This window comes from Xiphias gladius, chromosome 1, assembly GCF_016859285.1.
Source record: "Xiphias gladius isolate SHS-SW01 ecotype Sanya breed wild chromosome 1, ASM1685928v1, whole genome shotgun sequence".
Classification (NCBI taxonomy): Eukaryota; Metazoa; Chordata; class Actinopteri; order Istiophoriformes; family Xiphiidae; genus Xiphias; species Xiphias gladius.
Window position 1 is genome coordinate 7,474,497 of NC_053400.1, and position 26,175 is coordinate 7,500,671.

Here is a 26,175-nt window from a genome sequence, read left to right on the forward strand (position 1 = left end):
CAGTATAAAGTCCGCTCAACATCAACGGCAACACTGTGGAGTCAGTCAAGAGCGCCAAGTTCCTGGGGGCGCACATCACAAATGGCCTGACATAGACTGCAAACACCGCTTTCCTCATCAAGAGGGCCCGACAGTGCCTCCACTTGCTGTGACGGATAAGGAAGGCAAAACTCCCCCCTCCTGTCGTCACCACATTCTACAGAGGCACCACAGAGAGTATCCTGACCAGCTGCATCTCTGTATGGAGCTGCACTGCCTCAGACCAGAAGTCCCTCAGAGAGAGGTGAGGATGGCACAGAGAATCTTCAGGACCCCTCTCCCACCTAAAGAGGGTTTGTATGTGAAACGATGCTTGAGAAGGGCAGTGACCAATGGCCAGTACATCACTGCTTGACATCATTATGTATGACACTGCGAATCAGATTTATTTAAGCTGTATTTATTATTCGAAGGTGCCAGAATGCCTTTCAGAATTGTTCCGGCCCACTTTAACCCCTGGTTACCAGTTTTAATGTGGTGGCTGATTGATGTATGTACAGTGCATTCAGATACTATTCAGACGCCTTCAATTTTTTCACATTTTGTTATTTTGCAGCTTTATGCTAAAATTGTTTAAATTCATTTATCCCCTCATCAATCTAGACTCAATACCCCATAATGACAAAGCAGAATTTTAGAAATTTACATAAGTGGCCCAGCCAGAATCCTGATTGAACCCAACCAAACATCTCCGGAGAGATCTGAAAATGGCTGTTCATTGACGGTCCCCATCCAACCTGACAGAGCTTGAGAGGATCTGCAGAGATGAATGGCAGAAAGTCCCAAAATCCAGGTGTGCAAAGCTTGTCACGTCAAACCCAAAAGACTCAAGGCTTTAATACTTGCCAAAACTGCTTTAACTAAGTACTGAGCAACGGGTCTGAATACTTATGTTCTTGTGATTGACAGTTTTTCCTTTTTAATAATCCTAATCCTAAAATTCTGTTGTCGCTTTGTCATTATGGTGTGTGGAGCTTAGATTGATGAGAGAAGAAAATTAATTTAAACGATTTTAGCATAAGACTGCTACATAACAAAATGTGAAAAAAGTCAAGGGTTCTGAATACCTTCTGTATACACTGTATACACAATTTATACAGTATATATATTAACTTTAGTAGTTTTTTTTTAGCTCCACACACCGAAGGCATCACCGCCTACCCCCCCCCCCCTCAAAACACACGCCACATGCACCCACAGCAATACACACACCAGTGACCTTTCAACAGGTTAACCTTTGATCAATTGAGTTACTTTTTTCTACAGTCGCAGCTTCAGATACAGTGTTGGTAAGCGTCAGTGCATTTTCCTGGTCCTCCAGAAAGAGGTATTGTTCTATTTCAGTGTGCTACTTTACAACAAGCGTTTCACTCAGTTTAGTTGTAATTAGTTTTGATCAGCTTTGGTTGTTTAGTTGTTAGTGAAGTCTTTTTTCGGTGTATTTGAGCTCAACTATATTAATTGAGACTATTTTGGTTGTCACTTTAACTAAGCATTAGTACCTGAGTTAGTTCTGCGTAATTTAGCTTATTTTAATCAGGCTTTAATCAAGTTTTATTTACAGAAATTAACTATATTTAATTATTTTAGGATTAGCTCAAACAGCAATTTTGATAGGTCTAGTTCAGGTTAATTGAATGAGAGAGTAATAGCATAATACTTCCATGTTACCCCTTTACGGCTGTGGATATATTTTGTTATTATATCCTTGAAATAAATAATAATAATAATTCATGTTTGAAAAATAGTGCTGAAATCTTTGGCCAAAATTTTTGTCTGATTATTCAATGTTTTTTACGTGATGAGATGTAAATTCTAAAGCTATAGGACATCTAAAGATGCAATTTTGGAAATCTGTTTTAAAAAAACCTGTTTCACTAAGTGGTAAAACAAATGTAGTCTCAAATTTAAATGTGTTTTCAGGCAATGATACATTGTTGCTTCTCTCTGCTGTGCAACATCTCTCAGACGTACAGAAGCCCTTAATGCAGTTTACATGACCCAGCTTCAAGTCATCATTGTTGGAGATGAGAAAATCATCTCAGGATTTATGACGAATGACTTGTGTCACTGTCTTCCCCCATGCAGTCCCCCGTTGGTCGTACTGTCTATGGCTTTGTGTTGGTTTAGAAGTTGGTGGTCTGTGTGTTAGGAAAAAGAACACACCAAGTCTTTCATATTTATACCCATCCTCATAATGCATTATAACACATACTGTGGTATTACAACTGATGAAAAAGTTGTTCCTTTTACTTTGCATGGAAGGCTGTAGGTTGTAAAGGTTTGCTTTTTTACCTCTTCATGAATTTACTTTGCAGTAACAAAGGTCTCATGTACACATCTTAATGTACGTGATTTAATTTGGCTGCAGGAACTTTCACACAGTATGAATGGAGGTGAGAGGCAGGAAGGCAGGAAGAAGACATCTGTAATTCACTGACACTGCATTTTCAGATATTACCTTAGGAGTTATAGGTGACCCACTGTAAACACTCAGTCAGATGATTTTTTTTAACAAGACTAGGTTGTCATTTCTTCAGTGACATACACAGCTGAATGAGTCCCATGTAATAATGTATTATGTAGCTTCGAATACATAATAATCTAGTCATGTCATTACAAATATTACATAACATAATGAGACATGCTGCCTCTGGTTAGATACTTTTTAAGGTCTGTATCTGATAAATTTGGCTTCAAGCAATGTCTCTTCTTGACAAATAGTTGACTAGTAAAATTGTGCCTCTGCACACTTTCAGCACCTCGGCACAGGACAAAATGAAGACAGACTATTCTTTGGAGAAGAATGGCAATCGAGACGTCTCTTTTGTAAGTACAGAAGAAACAGCAGCTTCCACCAGAACACTCCTGACCACTTCACATGTTGCTTTCAGTGCCTGAGATCTTTTCCTTGCCCATTGTTTCTCCTGCATCCTGTGTTTTTGTGGCAGATGTGTTTGACGTACTATTTAAGAATCTTTAGCTGGAATACTGACAGAAAGCCCACGCACACACTCCCTCTCTAATCTCTCTGTTTTCTCTGTCCAGCTCTGGCTGTCTGATGCTTTGACCCCATCTCTTTTTTTTTCGGACTCTTCAGGCCATAGATGGTGGGAGATGGAGGTCTCTATCTTTGGCCTCCAGTCCAGAACATACGGATACTGATAAGAACAACAGTGAAATACCCCACCGTTCCCCATTCAGAAAATACCACCAAAGCCTTCAGACCCTCAAACCCTTCCGCTGGTCCTCCTCTCAGTCAGTCTCATTGATGACATTCTTTGTCCTTTTTGATGCACTTAAATATAATCTGATTAATTATTTTAAGGTAACATTTTTACAGTACTTGGCCAGTTCTTTTTGCTGTGCCTACTACATATTTTACACATCGTAGGGCTTATATCATGGGATGTTTCTTTGTCTAGGTCCCACCCCTTGGACAATGCAGGTTTCCTGTCTTTTACAACCTTTGCCTGGATGACCCCGATAATGTGGGATATGTACAGGAATAGGCTAGACATGAACTCTCTCAACCTGTCTCCTTTGGATGCATCCAGCACCAGCGGAGAAAGGTATGGCACTCTCTCATTGAGTCATGAGGGTCACACATCTCTCTAATGTACCTTGATGCAGTTACAGCACGTATATTGAAAGGACACATGACAGGAGCAGTTGATGGAATTCATATCTGGAAAATAAATATGAATGTACGAAAATGAGAGGAAAATATCATGAAACATAGAACAGCTTCATGTGTGTTTTTACTCTGGTAATAAATAGACAAGGCCAAAAGATTTGACTCTGACGTAAGTTTAAATAATTTTGTGAAAACAAGTGTACTGCACTATCAAAAACTGTCCCCTGATTGTGTGCGTTGTGCAGGCTACAGAGATTCTGGGACGAAGAAGTGGCAAAAGTAGGCCAGGAGAAAGCCTCTTTGGTTCGTGTGATCCTTCGCTTTCAAAGAACCAGGGTGATTCTGTCTGTCATGACCGGTGTTCTTTCCATGGTGGCTTTGTTTCTGGGCCCGGTGAGTGAAAAAACCAGTGGGGGAGGAAACAATTAGATCTTTTAGTTAAGTAAAACAAGCATTTCAACACTGTAAAAAGTCTCACTACAAAAAAAAAAGTCCTGTGTTCAAAACCTTGCTTATGTAAAAGTACCAGGTATTATCAGCAAAATGTACCTCTTTCAGCTTAAAACAGTTACTGAAATGAAACCCCCTGAGGAGTTTAGAGGGGAAATGTCTCGAGTGGAACTACTTACAACTCATAGACACCTGAAATGTGACTTTGGACTCCATTTTGACATTTTTTTTCTTGTAAACAGTCATAAGTTGGAAACCACTGATTTAATCTTTAACAATGCACTGTATTTAATGAGAGCATGGTAAAGTCATAAACTGAACAGCAACAGCTAACTATAGCTGTCAGATAAATACATTGGAGTAAAATGTACAATTTCCTCTTAGATGTAGTAGAATAGAAGTATAAAGTGACATAAAAGCCAAGTAAAATAAAAGGACCTTTAACTGCATTTAAGTACAGTACTTGAGCAAATGTTCTTAGTTACTTTACAACACTTAAAAGTTGTCCGTTGTATTTGTGTTAGTGTAGGGCGGGAGTTGATGATGGTTTAGGTGGAGTGCTGGAAAATGTTTTAATCATATAAGAAAACACAATGGAAATACAAGCTTCCTGACTGTGTAGAAATGGGTAATAATAAGTAACAAGCAGGTGGTGGGTCATACATTCAGGAAAAAGTTTATGCAGTTTTTGAAAGCACATGGAAGTAATTATTGCCAAGCTCTTTTTCCTACATTTTTTAATGTGATATAAATGGTAAAATTGCAGTTTTTCGAGAGCCACACAAGAAATGCAATCAAACTATTGCAAAGGACAGAGTTAAATTGTTCCACTGTAAATTGTGTCACTGCCCAGAAAACAATAATGCAATGTATGTTCAAGCATTCTTTTAATAATGGCAGAAAAACTACTGTGAGTTTGAGTTTCTGTTTCATCCATAGGTAAAACAGTCAAAACCTCTTATTTACTCGTATTTATTTGATGTTAATCCAAGCCAAGGTAAATTTAACAATGATACCCTAAACTTGTGTTACTTTTAAACATTGCCTATGTTACAAGCACACAGTGACCCTAACAACAACATCAACAATACCGTTTGATGCCATTTAATTGCTGTTTACTGTTGAATGTTCTTTTCAAATGTTACAAACTTCTGCCTCTGTCTTCTCAGGCTGTTGTGGTCCATAAGATCTTAAACTATGTTGATGATCCAGGGGAGTCCACGGTGTTCTATGGTGTTGGGCTGTCCTTGGCTCTGTTCGCCACAGAGTTCTGCAAAGCCTACCTAATATCCTTGCTGTGGGCGATAAACCTGCGCACAGCTGTCAGGCTGAAAGGTGCCTTCTCTTCAGTGGCCTTTCAGAAAGTCATCTCTCTGCGGGTGCACAGCAACATTTCAATGGGAGAGGTACAGACTGTGTGTCACAACTGGTGCTAGGAACACAGGGGAAAGGACCCAAATGCAGATGTCAGAGGTAGAGCTAATGTAGCTCAGGGATTTTATGTACACAAAGAAGAACAAAGACTTCCAGGATGGTGAGACAGGCAAAGGGTCAAAACCCGAGAAGGCAGCTAGAGGATGGCAGGTCTGGAGAAATGAGGGGAGGAACATGGCCTGGAAGAAGTGAGCAGGGGCTGAAGAAAGGGGCCAAGGGGAACTGAGGAACAGATAGTGACACTGTGTTACATACGTAAGGTTTAATGCTTATTTAATGCAGTGTGCCTACAATTCTCTAGGAATTAGTCTTCGATTTCAATTTCAAGATGCTATATGTACATCAACAGACATGTATACTGTATAATCTTGATTAAGGACGCTTATGGGTCTATAGCTAGAACATACCAACTTATCCTTCCCTTACTTTTGAGTTATAGAGATGATGTCCTCCCTCCATGAATATGGAAGCCAAACTTTTTTTAAATACATATCTTGTGGAATTCACACACTCTGACTTAATTCAAGCATCTTGCACTGGCTATGCAATCGCGGCAAATGTAGATTACAGTCTTCCCCTCTGTCTCTCTGTCTCTCCCATCCAGATGATTAATGTTTTGACTAATGATGGCTACAGACTATTTGAGTTCGTATTATTCGGGAGCTTTTTGCTGTCCACCCCAGTGCTCCTTATTGTGTGTGTAATCTACGCATGCTACATTCTGGGCTACACTGCACTGATTGGAGTCTGCACATTCCTCATCTTCTTCGCCATACAGGTCTGTACATTAGAAACTTCGCAAAGAGTTCAAAAATAGATACATTTTTTATAAGCAGTGTAAAATGAATGGTTTTCAGATTTTATCTGGGGCACATCACAATAAGAGCTAAAATTGTGTATTTGAATTATCAAAAGTTATTAACAACTATAGTAAACAAGCAGTGCATTTGTTCATAATGGTCCAGTATAGACAAGGACTTAAGGTCTACATGACGCTGTGTGAAGAAGAGTTATTGACGTGATTTCGTACAAACAAAAATGTATACTAGTCTAATTGATCTTTACCATGTTATAGAACTAAGGTCCCAAATAGCCTCCAGCTAGTCTTTGTTTCCTGTTGTCCTGACCAATACTAAAGGTTCGTGGTATTTAAAGGTGGTAAATTAGCAGGAAAACATACAGTGTCTAATATAAACCCATTCTGTTTAATTTCAGAAATATGACAGAACTGTAGCTTGTAGGAACGTCTTGTCTCACATCTCTGTAAAACAATTGTCTGCAGTTTAATGAGCTACCACTAGGCTAATGTCTCACGCCCTCCATCGTGGCGTATTTTGCTAACTGACTCAGCCACAGAAGCACCTCTAAATTCGGTAGCATTCGCTGCTTTCATCGTCACTGATATTGATGTTGTTTTTTCTGCTTTCAGTTTTTCTTGGCCAAGCTCATTAACATTTTCAGATGGAAAGCCATGTTGATGACAGACAGCCGTGTTCACACAATGAATGAGATTCTCAAAAGCATCAAACTTATCAAGATGTATGCCTGGGAAGATTCATTTGAGAAGAAGATTGCAGGTACCAAGTTAGGCAGCCACATGTTGACTTTGTCTTCCAGTCAGATAAGTTACTTGTATATCAAATATCAGGGGCAGCATTTATACTGATCACTTTGTGTTAGCTCAAATCTGTGTTCCCCCCTTTCCATGGAAAAGTTGGGCATTTTTAAAAGCACAGTTGAAGAGAAAATTGTGCAGCACTGTACTTTGTTTCCATTTCAGTTGTTGAACTGACTGCATGAGAAGCTGCTGTAGCCAGGCTCTCTTTTGTCTGTGATACTGCTGCTAAATCCACAAATTTACACAGATTCCTGACCTTTGCCTCACTCACAAGCACTTTTAAAGATACTACCACTCAAGGTCAATTGTTGGATGGAAGCAGGCAGGATATGAGGCATCATCCTAGTGTGCGCATTTTCCAGCTGATCATGATTTAAAAAGGTGAAATTGCATGTATTTGTGTGTCTGAGTTTTCTAAATCTGATCATGGTTTTGCACACACAAGTATGTAACTTGTAAACTTTTGGATAGTGTAAATACCTTCTAGCTGCTTTTGAGCCAATAACGTATCCCCCAGTTGGCGCAGTGAAGATGCTCAGTGGACAATTGTGGACTAAAATGTGGGGGGTCTGGGTTAGAAGCTCAGCAGATTTATTAGTAGTAAGTAGTAAAGCTTAAAAAAAACAAACAAACAAAAAAAACCCCAGCAATAACAAACAAACAAAAAAAACCCTCTACAAATATTGATATTTTTTCTTACAGGCTTAAGGAAAAATGAGAAGAAACAACTGCAGAGGGTCAATTACGTCCAGAATATTAATTCCAGCATCACAATCATCATCCCCATCCTCGCCACCGTTCTCACCTTCATAGTACACACTTTGTTGGGCTTAAGCCTCAAGAATTCCGATGTGAGTACCATAACAACCTTTGCCAACAGGCCCTTTTTGTGATTTAAATGGTTAATAGAGGTGCATTGCTGTAAGTAGTTGCTGCAAGAATGTGTATGTGTGAGACATAAAACGTGTGCTTAGATGATTACCTTTCAGTTTGGTCACCAGTTATTTAGTGCGCCTTCTTTGCTCCTGTTTGTTTGTGCTTGCACTAAACCAGAGCAGGCCACAGACAGGTGCTTGCCACTAGAGTATTGTGGTCTATTTAAAACCAAGAAACGACCACTGTTGTGTGCTGTCACGTACTGCTTTAGCATCACTCTCTGAGTAATTACTAGGCCTTCACCACCATCGCCATCTTCAACTCCATGAGGTTCTGCCTGGCTCTGCTGCCTCCCTCTGTGAAGGCTCTGGCTGAGTCTGCTGTGTCACTGAAACGACTGAGGGTAAACTCTTCTTTTTATGCACCGCTCAGCAGTTATGACAACAGTTTTAAGCAGTCAAGGTAGTATTCATTACTACTTTTAACTTATATGAAGGTTGTTTTGCTATGATGTCATCCAGTAATGCAAACTGCCAGATTGTCATACCTCGTCTTCTAGTGATAGGTAATGACATCTGAATGGCTTTCCTCCTTCAAAGCTCATAATCCACAGGATCACAAGATGAAGTTAGTTTTTATAGAGCTTTTATTTCGTCTGCACTTATTTTACACACATTTAACAGCATGTATATAGTTTTAACATGTAATTACAACCTGCAGTACAAATGTGGCTTTAATGCTTCTTTGGCTGTTGTCTTAGTTTTACAGTTGCCTTCAAAAGCTTTTTTGCAAAACTAAATTTAAAAAAAATTTTGTTTTACTTCATTGTATTTCAGTTTTTATATCAATCGGAGGCATTTTTCTTTTTTTTGTATGTGTGTTCAGGGTTTGTCACTGCAACTTTAAATACAGCATTCATTGTAGTTATTGCTGTTGTAGGTCTCACATGCAATGAAAATCCCAATTTTAATAACATAAACAAAGCTTAGAAATACAACATGTGGCTTTTTCAGAAAATACTGATGATCCAGAATCCAGAGCCCTACCTGATGCAGGGGAAAGACAGCGACTCGGCCATAGTGATAAAAAATGCTACACTTTCCTGGACCAAAGCAGACAGACAGCCAGACCCCGTGCCCAGCACAGGCAATGGGGTGGAGGGACACCAGGTGGATGAGGTGTCCCAGAATGAGAAGACCGAAACCGTGCCAACCCTGAGGAACATCTCCTTCACGCTGCCCAAGGTGTGCTTTACCACTGACAAGGATGCATGAGGTTAACTAGAGTGGACGACAAGTAAAGTTAAAATCTGTGTTATTTTCTGAAGGGCAACCTACTCGGTATCTGTGGGAATGTAGGAAGTGGAAAGACGTCACTGATTTCCAGCATTTTGGAACAGGTTAGTTCTTCCTTTATCCTTTATTCTTTTTTAACCCCCCTGCAAGCGCCTGGCATGATTTATGGCCTTTTTTTTGGCTGTAGTTTTACACTATTTTATTGTCTGCCACTCTGGTAAGCAAATGTTACGCAAAGTAATGCTCCTGATTTGCGTTATGTTAACTCTAAACCAGAGTTTACTGATGTTGTGCAGCACGTAGCTTTTCTCATTGGTTGTTTGTTCATTTTGGTGTTTTAGATGCACCTTCTTCAGGGCTCCCTCACAGCCGACGGAACATTTGCCTACGTTTCCCAGCAGCCCTGGATAGTCCATGGAACTGTTCGAGAAAACATCCTGATGGGGGAACCTTTTGACCAGGCCAAGTAATGAACCACTTAACCAACATAACTCATTGCCACTAATTATAAATAACTGCAGATAACCTTGACAGGTGAATATGGAAACATCTGTGATGTTAATGTTTTGCAACAGTTCTTCATGGCTGCACTGACACAGACTTTTGACACAAGGTTTGAATAGGCCTTTCTTTTGAGAAATTTTTAACTCACAGAGAGTTCCTCTTATCTTTTTGAGTTTGCATCTGGCAAGGTAGTCAAACAAGAGCTGAGGACATGCCCTTTATCAGGCAGGTTTTCCAATGGAAAGCCAGTCCAGGCTCGCAGAGAGGGCAAGGGACGAGACTGCTGACCTGTGCCTAGTATTTCACGAGTCATGCTACTTTTATGGCCATCATGACTGTGGTTGGTCAGTAAAGCTGGGCTGCAATCATTATTATGCATGAAGTAAATACCGTAGGAGAACCTAACATACATTGGAGCCTGACAGTGTTTCCTGAAACTACGTACAGAAATGCTGCTTTTCTGCGTCTTGTATTTGCTTGTCCACTCTCTAGCATGTGAGAAGTAGAGAACAAGTTTGTTCTCACATTGCCTCTCATAAACTGCCAGGGACAGTGTGTCTGAGCATATCTGCAGGAATTAAATACTAGTTGCGCTGCTGCATCTTTTCAGTTGGAGTCTGTTAAATATAGTGCAACACTTAGTATGACTGACTAAAAACAATTTCAAAGCATTGTTAACATTTCTGTTATAATTAGTCAGAAAACTGACATAAATTGTTGTATTTATATACCAATTTTATCCAAAGCGCTTTACAACTTGCCTCCCAGTCACCCATTCACAGAGTATGAAAAGTATACACCAATCAGCCACAACGTTAAATCCAGTAATCGGTTTTAATTATACAAAGTGATACATCCCATTTTAGTTTCAATTTATTATTAACTAAACTGAAGGAAATGACTAAATCGTGTCTCGAGAAAGGGTCTGTTGAATGCCCCTTGGCTGTCAGACAGTCAATTGTTTTGCATTGATACTCCACAGATACGACAGAGTTTTGGATGTCTGTAGTCTCAGAGCTGACCTGAAAATCCTCCCATACTGTGATCAAACCGAGGTAGGAGCTCTCTCTCATACACTCAACTGTCCAAACTGACTGTTTTTAATGCAGTTTAATGATTTCCCAATAGTGTAGTGGAATGACATCCTCTGAAGTGAGGTAAGAAACTCCTGTGGACATGATATCAATGATTCAACACTAAAAAGTACCTCTGAATTAAACAAAAAATTCATTGTTGTGGGAGTTGGCCTGGATTAGCCCTACTTTGTGAAGACCTTTCTTAATTCAATAATTCAATAAGTATTACCCTTTTCCCCACGCTGCGGTATTTGTCTGTGGCTGGGAAGTTTGCATTTTTCAGCCACCATTTCGCAAGTAAAAAACTTGCGAAACTTGTTGACTTGTTGACTAAAACTAGTCCTATTCTCAAGTTATAGGTTTACAGGGTTGAAAGCGTCTATAACTTTTATAGTTAAGTCTGAGGTCAAGTGAAAAGTTAGGTGGATGAAGATGAGTCACAAGTGTTGAATCACATTTAAAATAATAATATGGGCAAAATGTTATAGTTAGAAGACGTGTTGGTGTTAAGCTCTGTTCTCAGAGCTCCTACCAAATCACTCAAAGTTCAAGCTAAGTGCATCAGTGTCACTAACAGAGAGTAACTCATAGCCCCTTGTGCCTAAGTTAAGATCACTAGGACAACTGAAGAACAACTAAAACACGTAATCTGCTGTTTAAAGGTGAGCTGCAGTAAATGTTGTCAACACTTACCACTCAAGCTGATCATTAGCCTGCAGCCATTCAAACACATGGTTTTGCTGTGCCACAGTGGGTTTTTTTCTATCGCTAAAGCCATTATGTTCTATGTATTTAAACATTAGTGCGAACAATCAATGATAAGCTCAGCCTTTCCTTCTTTGCACAGTTTTAAAGCCCATGGAACCTTGTGTTTTTGTTAATTATTGTATAATGTTTGATGCTCAAATTGTTCTGGATAGCATCTCGATTCAAAAAATGAAAGCAAACAAACAAACAAAAAAATAACCACAAACTATGCCAACGATATTACTTTACACTATCTTCTACTGCAAGTCTTCCATGGAAGTGAAAATAAAACTAGATGTTCAGGGAGACAGAACAATCCTCTGCTGTGCAAAATACAGCAAGTTTGAAAAAAACAAGGCCTTGCATGACAAAAAACTGGTTGACATGAATCCTATTGTTCCAGTCTGAGTCTAAACTAATTAACTGCAAGTTTAATACCAGGTCAACTCAATTTTGGTTCAAGTCCAACTGATGTTTCTGAGCGTATTTGAAGCTGTGAGCACCTTCCTGTCTTCACTGTCTTTTTATTCATTTATTTATATATTTTTTTGGCAAAGATGTTTTCTGGCTCAGTTAGTAAAATTGGAAGGTGAAAAGGGGATTTTGAGATGTACCAGACCCTGTGGCCAGTGGTCTTAGTAGTTTTTATCTGTGTTGCTGGCAGATTGGAGAGCGGGGGCTCAATGTGTCGGGGGGGCAGAAGCAGAGGATCAGCCTGGCCAGAGCTGTCTACTCCAATAAGGACATCTTCCTCCTTGATGATCCCCTGTCTGCTGTTGATGCCCATGTGGGGAAACATATCTTTGAAGAATGCATTAAGAAGGAGCTCCAGGGAAAATCCGTCATACTGGTTACTCATCAGCTCCAGGTAGGAAAATACTACAGACACTGCTTTATACTGTAGCAGAAAGTGAATCCAAAATAGCGGAGACTCGGTTAGAAAGACAGTTTCTCCCAAAATGTATACAAATTTCTTAAACACTGTATTTTTCAACAAATTAGTCAAACCTGTCTATATTTATAGTGTATTCTGGGTAAGTAAAGTTTTAACATTAATCCTTATATATTTAAAATCATCCTAAAAAAATAAGATCTAAACCAGTCTGCCATGGTAAATCACACATCACGAACTGGTGTCTGATTGCTGCCCCTTCATCTCATGCTGTTATCTTTAGTTTAACTCACTTTTGTTTTCTAGTATTTGGAGTTCTGTGATGACATCCTGGTTCTGGAGGATGGGGAGATCCGCGAGGCTGGAAACCACCAGGCCCTGATGAGAGCCAACGGACGCTACGCTCAGCTGATAAGCAACTACCAGATGGAATGGGCCAAAGTAAGATTGTCACAAAACCTGCAGGACAAAACTGGAATGTGCTATAGCGCCGCTATTCTCACCATGAGTGTTTTAAAAGCCGGTAAACCTTTTCACCAGTTTGTTACTGTTTTACTAGCTCAAAAACAATAACCAAATTGTTACATGATTTCAGTTATAATACAGACATTTTCAGTATTGCTGGTACATTATGTGTTAGCTGTAATTCAGACATGGAGAGATTCAAGGTTCATTGGAGCCATGAACAAGTGTTTTGCATGAATTGCCCTGAGTATTGCCCTCTTTACGCTTATCATTTACAGACTCCGAAAGACGAGGAGGAAGCCTCACCCCAAGACGCTGCCCAGCAAAAGGAGGTCGAGCCAAGAGATCACACAGACAGTGGGATAGTGAACCTGGGTAGGGAAAGCTAGGAAAAATGTTTGTTAGTGTAATGACCAAAACATTTGGTATAGGATATGTTGTGATGCCTCAATTCATGGGTAAAGAACTTAAAATGAATGAATATAAGAAAGTTTGTTATAGAGTTTACTACAAAGACACAATAATCAGTAAGAAGTGTTGCACATTCTATAATAAGTGTCTGAAATAAATCCCTAAAAGCAGTTTAGGGAGCAATAGGTGCAACATGTTCCTTTACTCTTGGCACAATGCTCTGTGGAGGAAACTGTCGCCACACTCACACACACGACAAGTGTAGGCTTGCAAAGGAGCGAATGTTTAACCATGATTAGGTAAAAGGCAGTGCCAGCAGTCCATTCAGGTAACAGAGGGACGATGGATGGCAAAAGGAAGGTTCATCATTTTGCATTGCAGCAAACCTACAATCCTGTGTGTCAATAAACAGTTATTATTGTATTTTTTTGAGCATTTTTATGCCTGTATGAGAGTCTAAAGGGGAGTTGTGAAAGGAAAATGTTCTGTCATTTTGTTTACACTTTCCCCCAACATCCAGCTACATTTCTTTATGCTCACTGAACCAGCACAAGAGGTAGTTACGTCAGATCACGTGTTTGATAAATGAGAGTGCGACTTCATGCAAACTGTAGTTGTGAGGAGCAAATGACTGACACCTGTGCTTCCTTTCAGCATTTGACATGTCAGATGAAAAGGATGATGGAACAACGGCTGAACAAAAAAGTAAGTCCACAAAACTCATTCAAATGTAATTTGGGTTCAGATTTGATATATGCATTCTCGACACTGAGGTCAGGCTCATATTGTTTCATTTTAATGTCGGAACCTAAAAGATGAAGGGTGTGTCAGTTCAGTGGCCAGTTGGATGCCTGCTGGCTGGTTGACCGGGTTCAGGGAACCCCTCTCCCCACACCTTTCCGACACGGGAATCGGGGGTTGTGTCCAACTATTTCTGTCATTTTCAAAAGCCAACAATCCGACATTCACACATTCACACTTTCTGCAGTGACTGGCCAGGTTTGTTGAGGTGAGCAGGTAAACAGGGTTTGAACTTCTCTTTCCTGACGGAGCTATTTCTGTCACTTGTCGTCTTTACAGCAAACAAGAGCAACACCATTTATGCCTTCCAGGAGAGAAAATACATGCCGCTATTCCCATATTTAAACAATTATCACGTCTCGCTCCTTTTTAAGATGGTTGGATTTTCACTTTGCCTTCGAGTGTGACTGTTGGGAACAGCTGCAGTATAAACACTTGTCTTCTAATGTGGTCAGACGGCTCATTGTTTAGACTACTTCCTTTTAAGCATAACCTGGCCCCAAGTTTATAAATCCTAAAACCATTACTACAGAAATACTGCTGCAGATTTTAAATCCAGACAGATGGCTTGATCATCCGAGTGTCTGTATAAATATAGCACAGTTATGATCCTTCTGTAGTTATGTGAATTCGAGACACGTTGTTGTGAACGTAGCAGATGTTTGGGTGACTGGATCTTCAGTGAAGCTAGTGTACATTTGTACGGCTATTTTTTTAATATTCTTTTTCTATAGGAACACAGTGCAGTTAGTCAGGACATACGCCGATGCAAATGAAAGTCACTTTAATCATGCCGTGATTCTGTAAATTCTCTTTCTTCCTCTTAAGCTGCTGTCAAGGTTGATGATCAGCTGGTCAGTAAGGAGTCCTCCACAGAAGGCGCCGTCTCTCGGAGAGTTTACCAGCAGTACTGCCAGGCAGCTGGAGGTCTGATGCAACACACACACACACACACATGCAATAATAAACAGTTCACACAGGCAAAAGCTGGCTGATGACATTTGGTGTCAATTTGTTGCTGCAGGCTACATTATCACCTTCCTCACTATCCTGAGCACCGTCCTGACAGTCGGATCCACAGTCTTCAGCAACTGGTGGCTCAGCTATTGGCTGGGGCAGGGTGATGGGGTGAGAACCTTCTTTCTCTCTCTCTCTCTCTCTCTCTCTCTCTCTCTCTGTGTCTCTCTCACCCACACACATGCATTCATCCAAAAAACCTTTCACCAGCCATGGTTGAAATTTGGATGTGTTCCCAGCAACTGTGTGACCTCCCACAGCTGGAAACCACAGAGACTGTTATATGCTCTATCAGGCATTTTGATTGGACAGTCTCAGAGCAGACAACCTGTGTCACCCTGACTTTTCCAAAACTGACAGTCCAACAGTGACACACTTCCTCTGCAGTGGTTGGTCAGGTGTGCACAGCTTGAGGTGCCCTACAAATTCTCTTTTTTTCACACATGACTTCATTGTCCGTGCTTACTGCTGAACCACACCAGTCGTCTGTGCTGGCAGTGATGGAGGCGGTGTGCTTTTGGAGGACAGACAAAACGGGTGGGACGAAAACCATGGAATAATCAATTTTTGCACAACAATGAGGACAGATATAAAATATTTCTATACCTACACACTATATTTATTTAAATCAACTCAACTCAAATTTATTTATTTATTACAACTATTTTATTTACTATTTTACTATTAATTTATTTATGTAGTACAACTCAGCTGATCCTTGTGTGTGGGATCAACACCCATCTCCCCGTGATGATAACCATCTACTAAGAAATAATGCCAATTAAAACTGATGATGCAGTCTAAACCAAATGATTCCTGCTTAAAGGCCTAGGCACAGACTTTCCCATGTCTATCCCATTAACATTGGCCACTACTGTCCACTGCCTGCCAGCCCTCTGAAAAAGAACCATAACACAGCTGCCAGGCTGCAAAATATTATTATCTGACCTTAACAGTATGAGGTGGTGATTTTTAGTACATCATGTTATCTTATGTCTGTTCCCCTTTGTCCTAAACAGATACAGATTCACCATTTGTCTTTTTTATTGGGTTTATTTCAACCAGTATTCACCCGCAAAGGAACAACACATAAATGGCTACACATAAAGTAAATTAACTTTGGACATAAATGTAGTCACCAGGATGTGTCAGAAAACCAGATTCATGTCTCACTGTAATCATTAAACAGCAATTATACATGTGTATTGACTTATACTGTGAACCACAACTGTGTATTCACTGATCACACATGAGCAGATAGAGAATGTGTTATGTCCACACCCCTGTTCCATATTGTGTCAATATTCACAATAGCATAAAAATCCTTCTTGTAATTAAAATGGTTTTGTGTTTATCAATTATCTCTATGGCTCTGGTCTCCACCAACGTCATATATTTTCTCTGTTTGGTCCCAGTCACCCAATAGCACCACTTCAGACCAGGGGGACATCTCACAAAACCCAGACCTGCACTTCTATCAACTGGTATATGGCCTGCTGCTGGTTGTCATGGTGATAGTTGCCATCATCAGATGCCTATTCTACACTCACGTCACCTTGAATGCTTCCTGCAAACTCCACAACACCATGTTCAAGAGGGTACTGTGCAATGGCTGAACTCCAGCGATCTGTATGCCATCAAACATTCAAACATCACCATTTTCATTGCAGATAACAGTGTTTACTCATCACAAGTAAATTAAATATGTGATCATTCAAAAATCTGCTAAAAAAGAAAAAAAGTCTAACCATCTAATACTGTGTTTTGGGTTTAAAAAGGATGGCCTCTTTTAGACCTGTTAGAAGCCACAGTATCTACAGATGAGGTGCTGATAATGAAGATGATTTTTTTTCCTTTCTCAGATTATTGACAGTCCCATGAGTTTCTTCGACACGACGCCAGCAGGCCGCATTCTCAACCGCTTCTCCAAAGATCAAGATGAGGTGGACTGTGTGCTTCCCCTCCACATGGATTCTTTCTTGCAGCTTTCTTTAATGATCATCTTCACAGTTATCACCATCTCAGCTGTCTTCCCCCCCTTGCTTTTAGCTGTGGTTGTTATGGGAGCTTTGTTCACCCTCATTCTCTTGTGAGTTAATACCAGATAATACTAAACATGATAAAAATCAATTGCTACCGGGACCACTGGAAATCTGTGCAATTTACAAGATTTAGATTTTCATGGAAACCGCTGCACGCCTTAAAAGCAGGCTCATCAATGGACAGTGAAGAGTTATTTAAGGCATTCTGATGGTCAGTTGTGATTTCTCTGCAGTATATTCCAGAGGAGTATCCGTCAGATGAAGAAGGTGGAGAACATCAGTCGATCTCCCTGCATCTCTCTCACCACCTCTACCCTGCAGGGCCTCAGCACTATTCATGCCTACAACCTAAGAGACAGCCACATAAAACTGTAAGATACCAGAGTTCCTTAACGTGAAATACTTTAGGTTTTGGGGTTTTTTTTGTTTGCTGACCTTTCAGGCTTTCTGAGAACGTACGCTGCATTTTAATTCCTCCCTGCTTTACATTTATGCAGTGCAGGAGCAGTAGGTGATTTCTTAGTCACAGTGTCTGGTCGTGGTCTGTGTTGTACATCCTTTCTTACTGATAGTTGGGGTAAGGTGGTGTTCGCAAACCCTGACCTGTCCGATGCCGTGTTGTAGGTTCAAGACCCTGAATGACATCAACTCCAACCACTATTTCCTCTATTACTCTGGGACACGCTTGCTCTCGTTCTGGCTGGACTTCATGACTTTGACCATGACCTTGTTGGTGGCTCTGTTTGTAGTGCTCAGCAGTAACGATTTCATCAGTCCATCCTTGAAAGGCCTGGCCATGTCTTACACAATACAGGTACTTTCGGACAGTAAATTCATTTATGACTGGTTTATTTTTCAAAGACACGTTGAAAGTAAATCCAACATGTTTGTTTACAAAATGTTTGTGTGTTTTCCAGCTGACAGGCATTCTCCAATTTGTAGTTAGGCAGGCGACCGAGGTAGAGGCAAGGTTCAACTCGGTCGAGCGGTTACTGGAATACATCACGGTCAGACTCTAGACTTCTTTGCCTCAGAAAAATAATGGCTGTTTACACACAGGTTGGCTTGCTACTATTACCGGTCCATCCATCTATGCTGGTCTTCTTGAGACTGTCCCTTAAAGCTGTTTGTGGTTTTGCTAAAGAGGCCAGAAAGTTCTATGCAGTGAATTATCTTCTGAGATTCCTCCCTCAAAGTATTTGATGTTAATTGTGTGCAGAGTTGCAAGTCTGAGACCCCCAGACACATAAAGGAGGTTCAAATCCCAGAGGACTGGCCAAAGAATGGATCCATCAACTTCCAGGACTACAAGATGAGGTACAGAGAGAATACACCCATTGTCCTGAATGGGCTCAATTTCCTCATCCAAGCTGGAGAGAAGCTGGGCATTGTGGGAAGGACAGGCTCTGGTAAGACCTTGACTCCAGCATTTATTAGTCGTAACTTTGTTCTTTTAGACAGTTCAGGATATTGTAAATGGGCAATTTGGCCTATATTTACTTAATTTAGACATATTGAAATGATTGACGATTGAAACTAGTGTATACACACTGAATTTTTGCTTAGCTTTGACACATTTTGACAATTCCTTTTTCGGTGTATTACTCAGCTACAGGGGGATAAGAATTAGTTGAATATGTCATATTACATAGTAAGCATACATGCAGTAGATGACTAAACCTAGAGTCTACGTTGATCATAATTCTTCTTATAGAAGGCAAATTTGACTGCAGAATCTTTGGGTTTAAATGACACTGTTATTCTGTCAAGCCATGACACTACGGTGCTGAGGGAAACCCTACCTCTCTACACAATAACGGTTACTACACTTGGTTACTCTCTACTTCCCGTCTGTAGGGAAGTCCTCTCTAGGCATGGCTCTGTTCAGGCTGGTGGAGCCAGCTGCAGGAGCCATCTCAATAGATGGAGTGGACATTATGGACATTGGTCTGTGGGATCTGCGCAGCAAGTTGTCCATCATCCCCCAGGATCCTGTGTTGTTCATTGGCACAGTCAGGTACCCTGGGTTAACCCCTAACTCCACAGAGCTTTCTATGTAAACACAGGCAAACACTGTTCTTACTAGTCACTGGCTAACCAGCTGTGATAATATGTCTGCCTACAGGTACAACCTGGATCCCTTCAATAGCTACACTGATGAGGAGATCTGGGCAGCGCTGGAAAAGACCTACATGAAGGACTCAGTATGAAACCAGTACAATGTGTAGCACAGTTTTGTTACAGTGTGTGGTCATTTATCCAGACTAACTGTTGCCAACCAAGCTGTGAGAGTGGTACTGACCTTCTCATCTAACTCCTCAAAAAAAAAAAAAAGCATATTTCCCAAATTGTGAATTGAACTATTTTTCAGTCTAGTCAGCCTTGTAAAAGTTGCACTAGTAAAAGTAATGCTATGATTATTGTTGTGTTTCCTCAGATCTCCAGACTGGAGGGGAAGCTACAGGCACACGTGCTGGAGAATGGTGAGAACTTCTCTGTAGGAGAAAGACAACTGATATGTATGGCTAGAGCACTACTCCGTAACTCCAAGGTTTGTACATGGATCCGCCTCTGATTAATTTTTATTTGCACACCTGAAAAATTTGGAGTTATTGAACAATTCAGTCAATGGATAATTACCTCTACTTATCTGTGTGCTGCATCTCCAGTCAAACTCTGTAATTGCTTGTGATTCCTCTATTATCATCACTGCTCTCAGTTTTTTTGTTCCTTTCTACAGGTCAATCTGTGGATCTGCAACTAATCCCTGTCTCCAAACCTTCTCTGTCCTATACCATCCTAACTCTCCTGTTTGAAAACCCATCCCTTTTATCCACTCTAAGTCTCCCTCCTGTTGTCAAACAGATCATTCTGTTGGATGAGGCAACAGCCTCCATTGATGCAGAGACAGACGCTCTGATCCAGAACACCATCAAAGAGGCCTTCCAGGACTGCACCGTGCTCACCATTGCCCATCGTATCAACACTGTGATGCATGCAGATCGTATTCTGGTCATGGACAATGGAGAGGTAGAAAACAAACACCAATACACAAAGATAAGTGAATATAATCATGAACCTACTCTGATAGTGCTGTATGTGTTGTGTCTGACAGGCAGTCGAGTTAGACCACCCAGATGTGCTGAAGCAAAGACCAGACTCTCTGTTCTCAACACTCCTCACAGCTGCTAACACTATCAACAGTTGAACCCCAAAGGACCTGTGACACCAACCGCAACTCCAACTGCAAATTGACGACTGTAACATAATAATAACAATAGTTATTCATTTACACAGCCATCTCTTAATCAGTATTCTCAGGTAATAATCTGGAGTGGGTTGCTGGTATCAGGTGTAAATGAGCCGCAGAGATGTGGTTTAATTAATGCAGTTTTCACCTTTCAAACTATGTCCGTAGCGGTACATTTATCTCACCTGTTTACTGAAACAAATAAATGGACATTGTTTTTCATGGGCCTTTCATAGGAGTGGATAAGATCTTTCATGTTTATTTAAAACATATTATTTATTGATTTTCTATGTCTTTGCCGCCACTTTGCAAACAACTACATGTGAAGTTTCAGTCTGCTGTGTGAATATGTACTACATATGCTTTTTGAAATAAATACTGAATTAAAGAACTATATATAGAAAACTCTTATCAAATTAGCTGATTGCAGACATACAGACATTAACAAATCACGGTAATCTGCAAGTTTCCATTTGCTGTGTGTTGTGTTTTAACTATCATCAATCACACTTTTTTTTTTTTTTTTTGCCTTTGCAGGAAAATTAAAGCTCAATATCGCTCATTGCTTATTTTCACATCCTCTATGGCTGCCTATTTTGCATTAGCAGTTCTGTTATTTTCACCAACTGACCCACCACCCTCAATCCACTTCAGTGAAAACATTTGGAATTGCTGACTGAGTTGGAGGATCAGCTAATAGAGAAAGTTTGCTACTACGATTGTGCCTCCTTTAAAAGAGAATTTCACACACATGGGCATCAAATCCAAGAGGATTTTCTGCTGTGAAATCCTGTTAAGGCATGACATTCCTTTCAGCGATGGTTATTGTGTTTTAGTGGTGGGGTCTCATCCTAGTCTGCTCTCTCGATCCATTCTTATCTCTCCGCTCTCCATCCTCTCACAGTCCACTCGTGATAAAAACCATGGGGATACACAATATTCATATTTAGATATATATAATCTTTACTCATAAAAATATAAAGGCATGACTCACTTTAAAAAAGCATGTTAAGAGCTAATCTAATGAGGACTTCATGCTCAAGCAGATCTCTTGTTGCATAGAGACCCAGTTTAGGAAGAGGAAAAAATAATAAAATAACCAAAATTATATTTTAGTTTATTGCGTAGTTTTAACTTTTACACGGATCATAACATTGATTAAAACATGCATGAAGTTCAGTTCAGCTGATGCAAACACCCGAGAACTTGAAACACAGCACAGGGAACCCATAGGCTATCTGTGGAGGACTCACAGGGCAATTTTTACCCCTGGTGGTCCAAGAGAAATGAGGAAGATGGATTTAGAATGAAACTTGACTGGTTAAGAATGAGTGTCGTAAACTGGCCCAGAGTAAATGACAAAAAGGGAGTCATGCATGACTGAAGGCTGAAGGAACAAATGAAAATGATTGTAAACTTAACCTAAAATAAAATATGTTGGTCATGTTTTATCCTGCCAGAACTGTACTAGACACTGGACCAGATCCACACTGGCCTCCTTTTGATGGATATTATAGAAAATATTATAACTTGTTATACAAAGTATTTTAGAAAACCAGCAGTTTTTTTTTTTTTTTTTTAATGCACAGCTACACTTAATTAAAACATGACTAAATGAATCCCCTAACTTTAATGCAGGCCTAAAGTGTGCACTTGAGCTGTACAATGTGGGGGGAAATATAAGTATTGGGTCATAAGATGTGGTTTGGATATTCATACCGTAAGTGAAAGTCATACTTACAATACCTCGGCTCAGTACAAATATGACACAAACTGTCTTTGATGTGGAGTCAAATACACATGTTGAAATGTTAAAAGTGTTAAAATGTGAATGTCAGGAATATGAGTAACTAGGTGTTGCATATTCTGCCCTGAATAAAATGATAGACTGTGTTGCTGATGCCATGACTAGAAGTTGCGTGACGTTGAAAAAAATATAAGCTTAAAATAAAATATTATGCTTTTATTAAAAATCATTATAATGAAAATATAATTTGCCCCAAGGACACCACATACATGTCTGGCCAACAGCACCAAAATGTCCAGAAAGAGTCCCAAGTAGATACAACAGTCAAAATGAAAGTAAATACATCATCCTCAGTGTGACAGATGAGTGGAATCAGCACAGATAGAGACGGATGAAACAGACCCCCTCTGTCCTAACAATCTCAGCACAAATTAAAGATGCTGAGAGGGACAACCCTAATCATTTCAAATGAAATAGGATCATGATGGCGTAGGGAAATCAGTTTAAAGAATCAGTAGTGTTTGTAAAGGGTGTCTCTGACAGTTTTTTTGGTCAACAAGTCATTTAGCAATAGCAAAAAATTAGAGGGCCATCAGATAATCTGATGACACTGAAACTGTAAATCTTAATCTCCAGAAGATGAGGAAACACCTTCAGCCAAACATTTTGGATCCTTATAGCATTGCATAACCTAAATGGGATAAGTTTGTCTTTCCGATACAAATTCACATTTTATACGAGCAATCCTTGATGGCGGAGAGGTGTTTGGTAGATAGACACATTCGAGTCAAACCAAACTGGAGATGATGCTATTCCCTGTAATCCGTACCACCAGTGCTCCGCAGGTACAACGGGTGCTGCTGAGGAAGGGCTGTTCTGAGGCCATGAAAAGACAGCCGTCTCTATGTCACCGGCCGGTGGGGGGAGACAGAGTCAAACACACACACACACACACACTAAAACCCATAAAACTCAATATTGAGTTTCACTGTGTGCTTTATTTTTTAATAACACTGCATTCTAGACATTGAACTAAACAAAAACGAGTGAAACTAACATGATTAATGGTGTAATCCTCATCTGTAACAGATCTGGAGCTTTGGCAAAATGTTTCTCTGTCTCTCCTGCACGTTTAGCCCGTGTTTCAGCTGTCGTCTCGCTCAAGGACACATGATGGCACCAGAGTTTTCTCTTCTTCCACCTGACAGCCCAGTGATGGAGGGACTACTTGAAATATGTTTCTTTGAAGGGTTTAGTTTCAAACACAATGTGCCTTTCTTTTTGTATTCTGACATGCATATATCTATCCCCTCTGGACAAAGGATACTGTATCTAAGAAATGCTTGAAAGGTAGACTTTATTTTACACATGGATTAGTTGGTATTTTAGCTTAAAGGACGATCCTGTGTGATTTACTTTTTTATTTATTTATTTTAAAAAATCTGATTTCTTTACATGTCCCATCAATTTATTGGATGTGATATGAGTTTGCTTAATCACTCCTCATGAATTTCAAAATGGCACAATACTGGAGCTGGGGATATCTCTACTGCAGTTAGGAAAAGACAATCAAATAATGGAATATTCCCCTCTGTAATCTGATTTCACGACTTTCCATTTAAAGTGAGGAGATTAGGAAAAACCAAGCCTGGCGCTGGTGAAAACCCATTACTTGACCACTGTGCAGATTTAAAAGGAACAGTGGAAAGAACACACCAATACTCAGTGGTTAAAAATGAATAACAATACCAAAGTTGTTGTGAAGGTTGTGGTTCACAAGAGAAACAATGCTGTGGGGAACAAATTTAACTTTCATTATTGTAGATAATAGTGTCCTTTGGTGGAGGGGATACAGGGGAAACTACGCCTATTGAAAGAAATGAGGGGCTGGGCATCTTTCCTGCCACTCTGTCATGGATAGTCAAGTTTAGTCAAAGGCAAGTTGGCAGGTTGTAAATTATTGAGGAAACTTTCCTAAAAAGCTTCTTCAGGTCTAAAGAAGCTTTTCTCGGCCTATGACCCACGGTTTATTTGTCACTGCAATATAAAAAATATCAAAACAAAACATTAACATATTTCAAGTATCTAATTTTAGAGTGAAACACTTTTTCTATGTATGAACTGTACAATGCTCCATCTCGTCTCCAGGCCCGAGTCTCTTTATCCAGCCAATCGGCTTCGGGCTCTCAGCAGACTCATGTGAGCATGTGTCAGTACTTGTTGTTTGGTCTTTTCCTAGGGATGAGCCTCCGGGCCTTCATGACAGCAACACAATGCTGGTTTTAATGACAGATTCCGATTTTGTTTTCCTAAACTTCTCTTTGGACGCCTGTGTATCAGTTCAGCACTGACAACCAGAGGTGAGAGTCTTCTCTACTCTACTTCCCTGGGAGAAGTTTGATCGTTGCAGCTGCCCAGAATAAGCTGAATGCTGGATTACATATCACCAACTCAAAAAAGGCGGCGAAGAAAATAAAATAAATAGATACAGTGGTTGCAGGTCAACCAAACAACAAGTCCCGTTCATGTGTCTTTAAGCAGGTCACTGCTTCCCTTCCAGTTCCTGCTGCATTATTGTTGCTGACCTTGACCTTTGACCTCTGTTAAGAGGGATAGGAGAGAGAGTAGGATTTCCCTACAAGCTGCCATCATTTTTTGGTTTACAGAAGATGGTACAGAAGAACAGTTTTAAAGCATGTTTTCATCCTTTACTGTGTTTATGTGTCTGTTTGGCAGATATTGCTTATCAGTTCAGGACTGGGAGGAGAGTAACACTGCGTGGCAAAGCAGATCCTCTGATCTGGTTCAGACACTTGGACCTGTTGCCTCACAGTCACGAGCTCTCCTCTCCTTCCTTTAGGCTAAGTGCTAAATTAAATATCAATGGATCAGTTATTAAGCTGGGCTTGTGTTTGGGTTGAAGGCAACTCACATGCTGTTTGCCAGCTGCAAAGTCTGGTATCAACACTTCCAGCTGCAAAGTCTGGTATCAACACTTCGGCTTGATGACCACGGCTTTCATATGATCACATCCCAGGTTTATACTCTTCTTGTACATTATAAAATTATAAACCACGAGCCACAGTATATGAGAACTTTTTCTGAATAATTAGTCTATTCTCTGATGGTCTATTCACAGAACCAATTTTTAAAAGGTACACATCAGTCATATTAACACAGGTACTGACACATTTATTTATGCACAATAATACATAAAAACACACATGCACGATGCATACACATCACGGGCTCTCATATGTGGGAGGATCCCTGACACACACACACACACACGCACGCACGCACGCACACACACACACACACACACTCACACTCACACTCTCTGGCGGGAGGAGCTAAACCTCTGCTGCTCTTGAGTTTGTCAGTCTCCCAAATATAGCGGACGAGGCTGTGTCTGTGTGTGAGACTACCGGAGACACTTTCATAAAATAAAAGAAAAAAGAAAAATTGTATCCGTATTTACAGACTCACGCGGAGGGCAGAAGGGTAAGTGGAGCAAACACATCTGTCTTAAAACGCGAGGAAGTCCGCTTGCTGTCTGCCCTCTCCGGAGGAAGGGGAGCCACAACACTTCATGTGACGCGAACGTCGCGATTGTCTCCTTGACAAGCTGTCGCCCTGGTCCGTTATGTTGCCTCAGCGGGCCAGAAAACGACGGCAGCGAATGCTCCGTTCGGCTGGAGGTAGTGTGTGCTTGTTTGGTCAGCGCTCGACGAGGGTCGTCCATTTGCGTTGGGTTTGTGTGGCTAGGTGTCCCCGTGTGCGAGTACAGTACGCGTACTGTGGGCTACATGTGATGCGCCTTAGTCCCGGGATGGAGAGCTTTCTAAAACTTTGAGTAACTTATCTCCCCGTG

General features: G+C 40.4%; 2 protein-coding genes across 7 annotated transcripts in view; both read left to right on the forward strand.

The window, feature by feature from the left end:
* abcc12 (ATP-binding cassette, sub-family C (CFTR/MRP), member 12) lies at window positions 1-20,992 on the forward strand. Of its 6 annotated transcripts, none has more exons than XM_040134602.1 (31): window positions 1-332; window positions 2,799-2,868; window positions 3,140-3,297; window positions 3,465-3,611; window positions 3,922-4,069; window positions 5,296-5,532; window positions 6,165-6,338; window positions 6,990-7,137; window positions 7,881-8,029; window positions 8,350-8,457; window positions 9,068-9,298; window positions 9,382-9,453; window positions 9,691-9,815; window positions 10,836-10,908; window positions 12,341-12,544; window positions 12,875-13,009; window positions 13,312-13,408; window positions 14,099-14,149; window positions 15,074-15,172; window positions 15,270-15,373; window positions 16,678-16,860; window positions 17,125-17,351; window positions 17,538-17,675; window positions 17,929-18,118; window positions 18,222-18,311; window positions 18,524-18,713; window positions 19,162-19,321; window positions 19,430-19,508; window positions 19,742-19,855; window positions 20,170-20,334; window positions 20,420-20,992. In XM_040134602.1, exons 2-31 carry the CDS (start codon window positions 2,818-2,820, stop codon window positions 20,510-20,512), a joined length of 4,140 nt encoding a protein of 1,379 aa, XP_039990536.1. In that variant the 5' UTR covers window positions 1-332; window positions 2,799-2,817; the 3' UTR covers window positions 20,513-20,992. The 6 variants fall into 6 exon arrangements, with proteins under 6 accessions (XP_039990536.1, XP_039990524.1, XP_039990514.1 ...); XM_040134590.1 differs by having other exon boundaries at window positions 1-283; XM_040134580.1 differs by lacking the exon at window positions 1-332 and adding an exon at window positions 1,328-1,366.
* Window positions 20,993-25,677: 4,685 nt separating this feature from the next.
* Window positions 25,678-26,175, forward strand: part of LOC120802376 (myocyte-specific enhancer factor 2A-like) — a 44,815-nt gene continuing 44,317 nt past the window's right edge. Inside the window, exon 1 of the mRNA XM_040150162.1 lies at window positions 25,678-25,805. The gene's annotated coding sequence lies outside the window, so the exon portion shown is untranslated. The remainder of the gene's footprint in view (window positions 25,806-26,175) is intronic.

What these genes read in the sequence shown, in the direction of transcription:
- abcc12 (XM_040134602.1), top strand. Translation starts at nt 2,818, where the DNA reads ATGAAGACAGACTATTCTTTGGAGAAGAATGGCAATCGAGACGTCTCT. An exon ending in TTGTTCACCCTCATTCTCTT is followed by an intron (nt 17,352 to 17,537) that starts GTGAGTTAATAC and finishes ATTTCTCTGCAG; the next exon opens with TATATTCCAGAGGAGTATCC. An exon ending in TTGTTCATTGGCACAGTCAG is followed by an intron (nt 19,322 to 19,429) that starts GTACCCTGGGTT and finishes GTCTGCCTACAG; the next exon opens with GTACAACCTGGATCCCTTCA.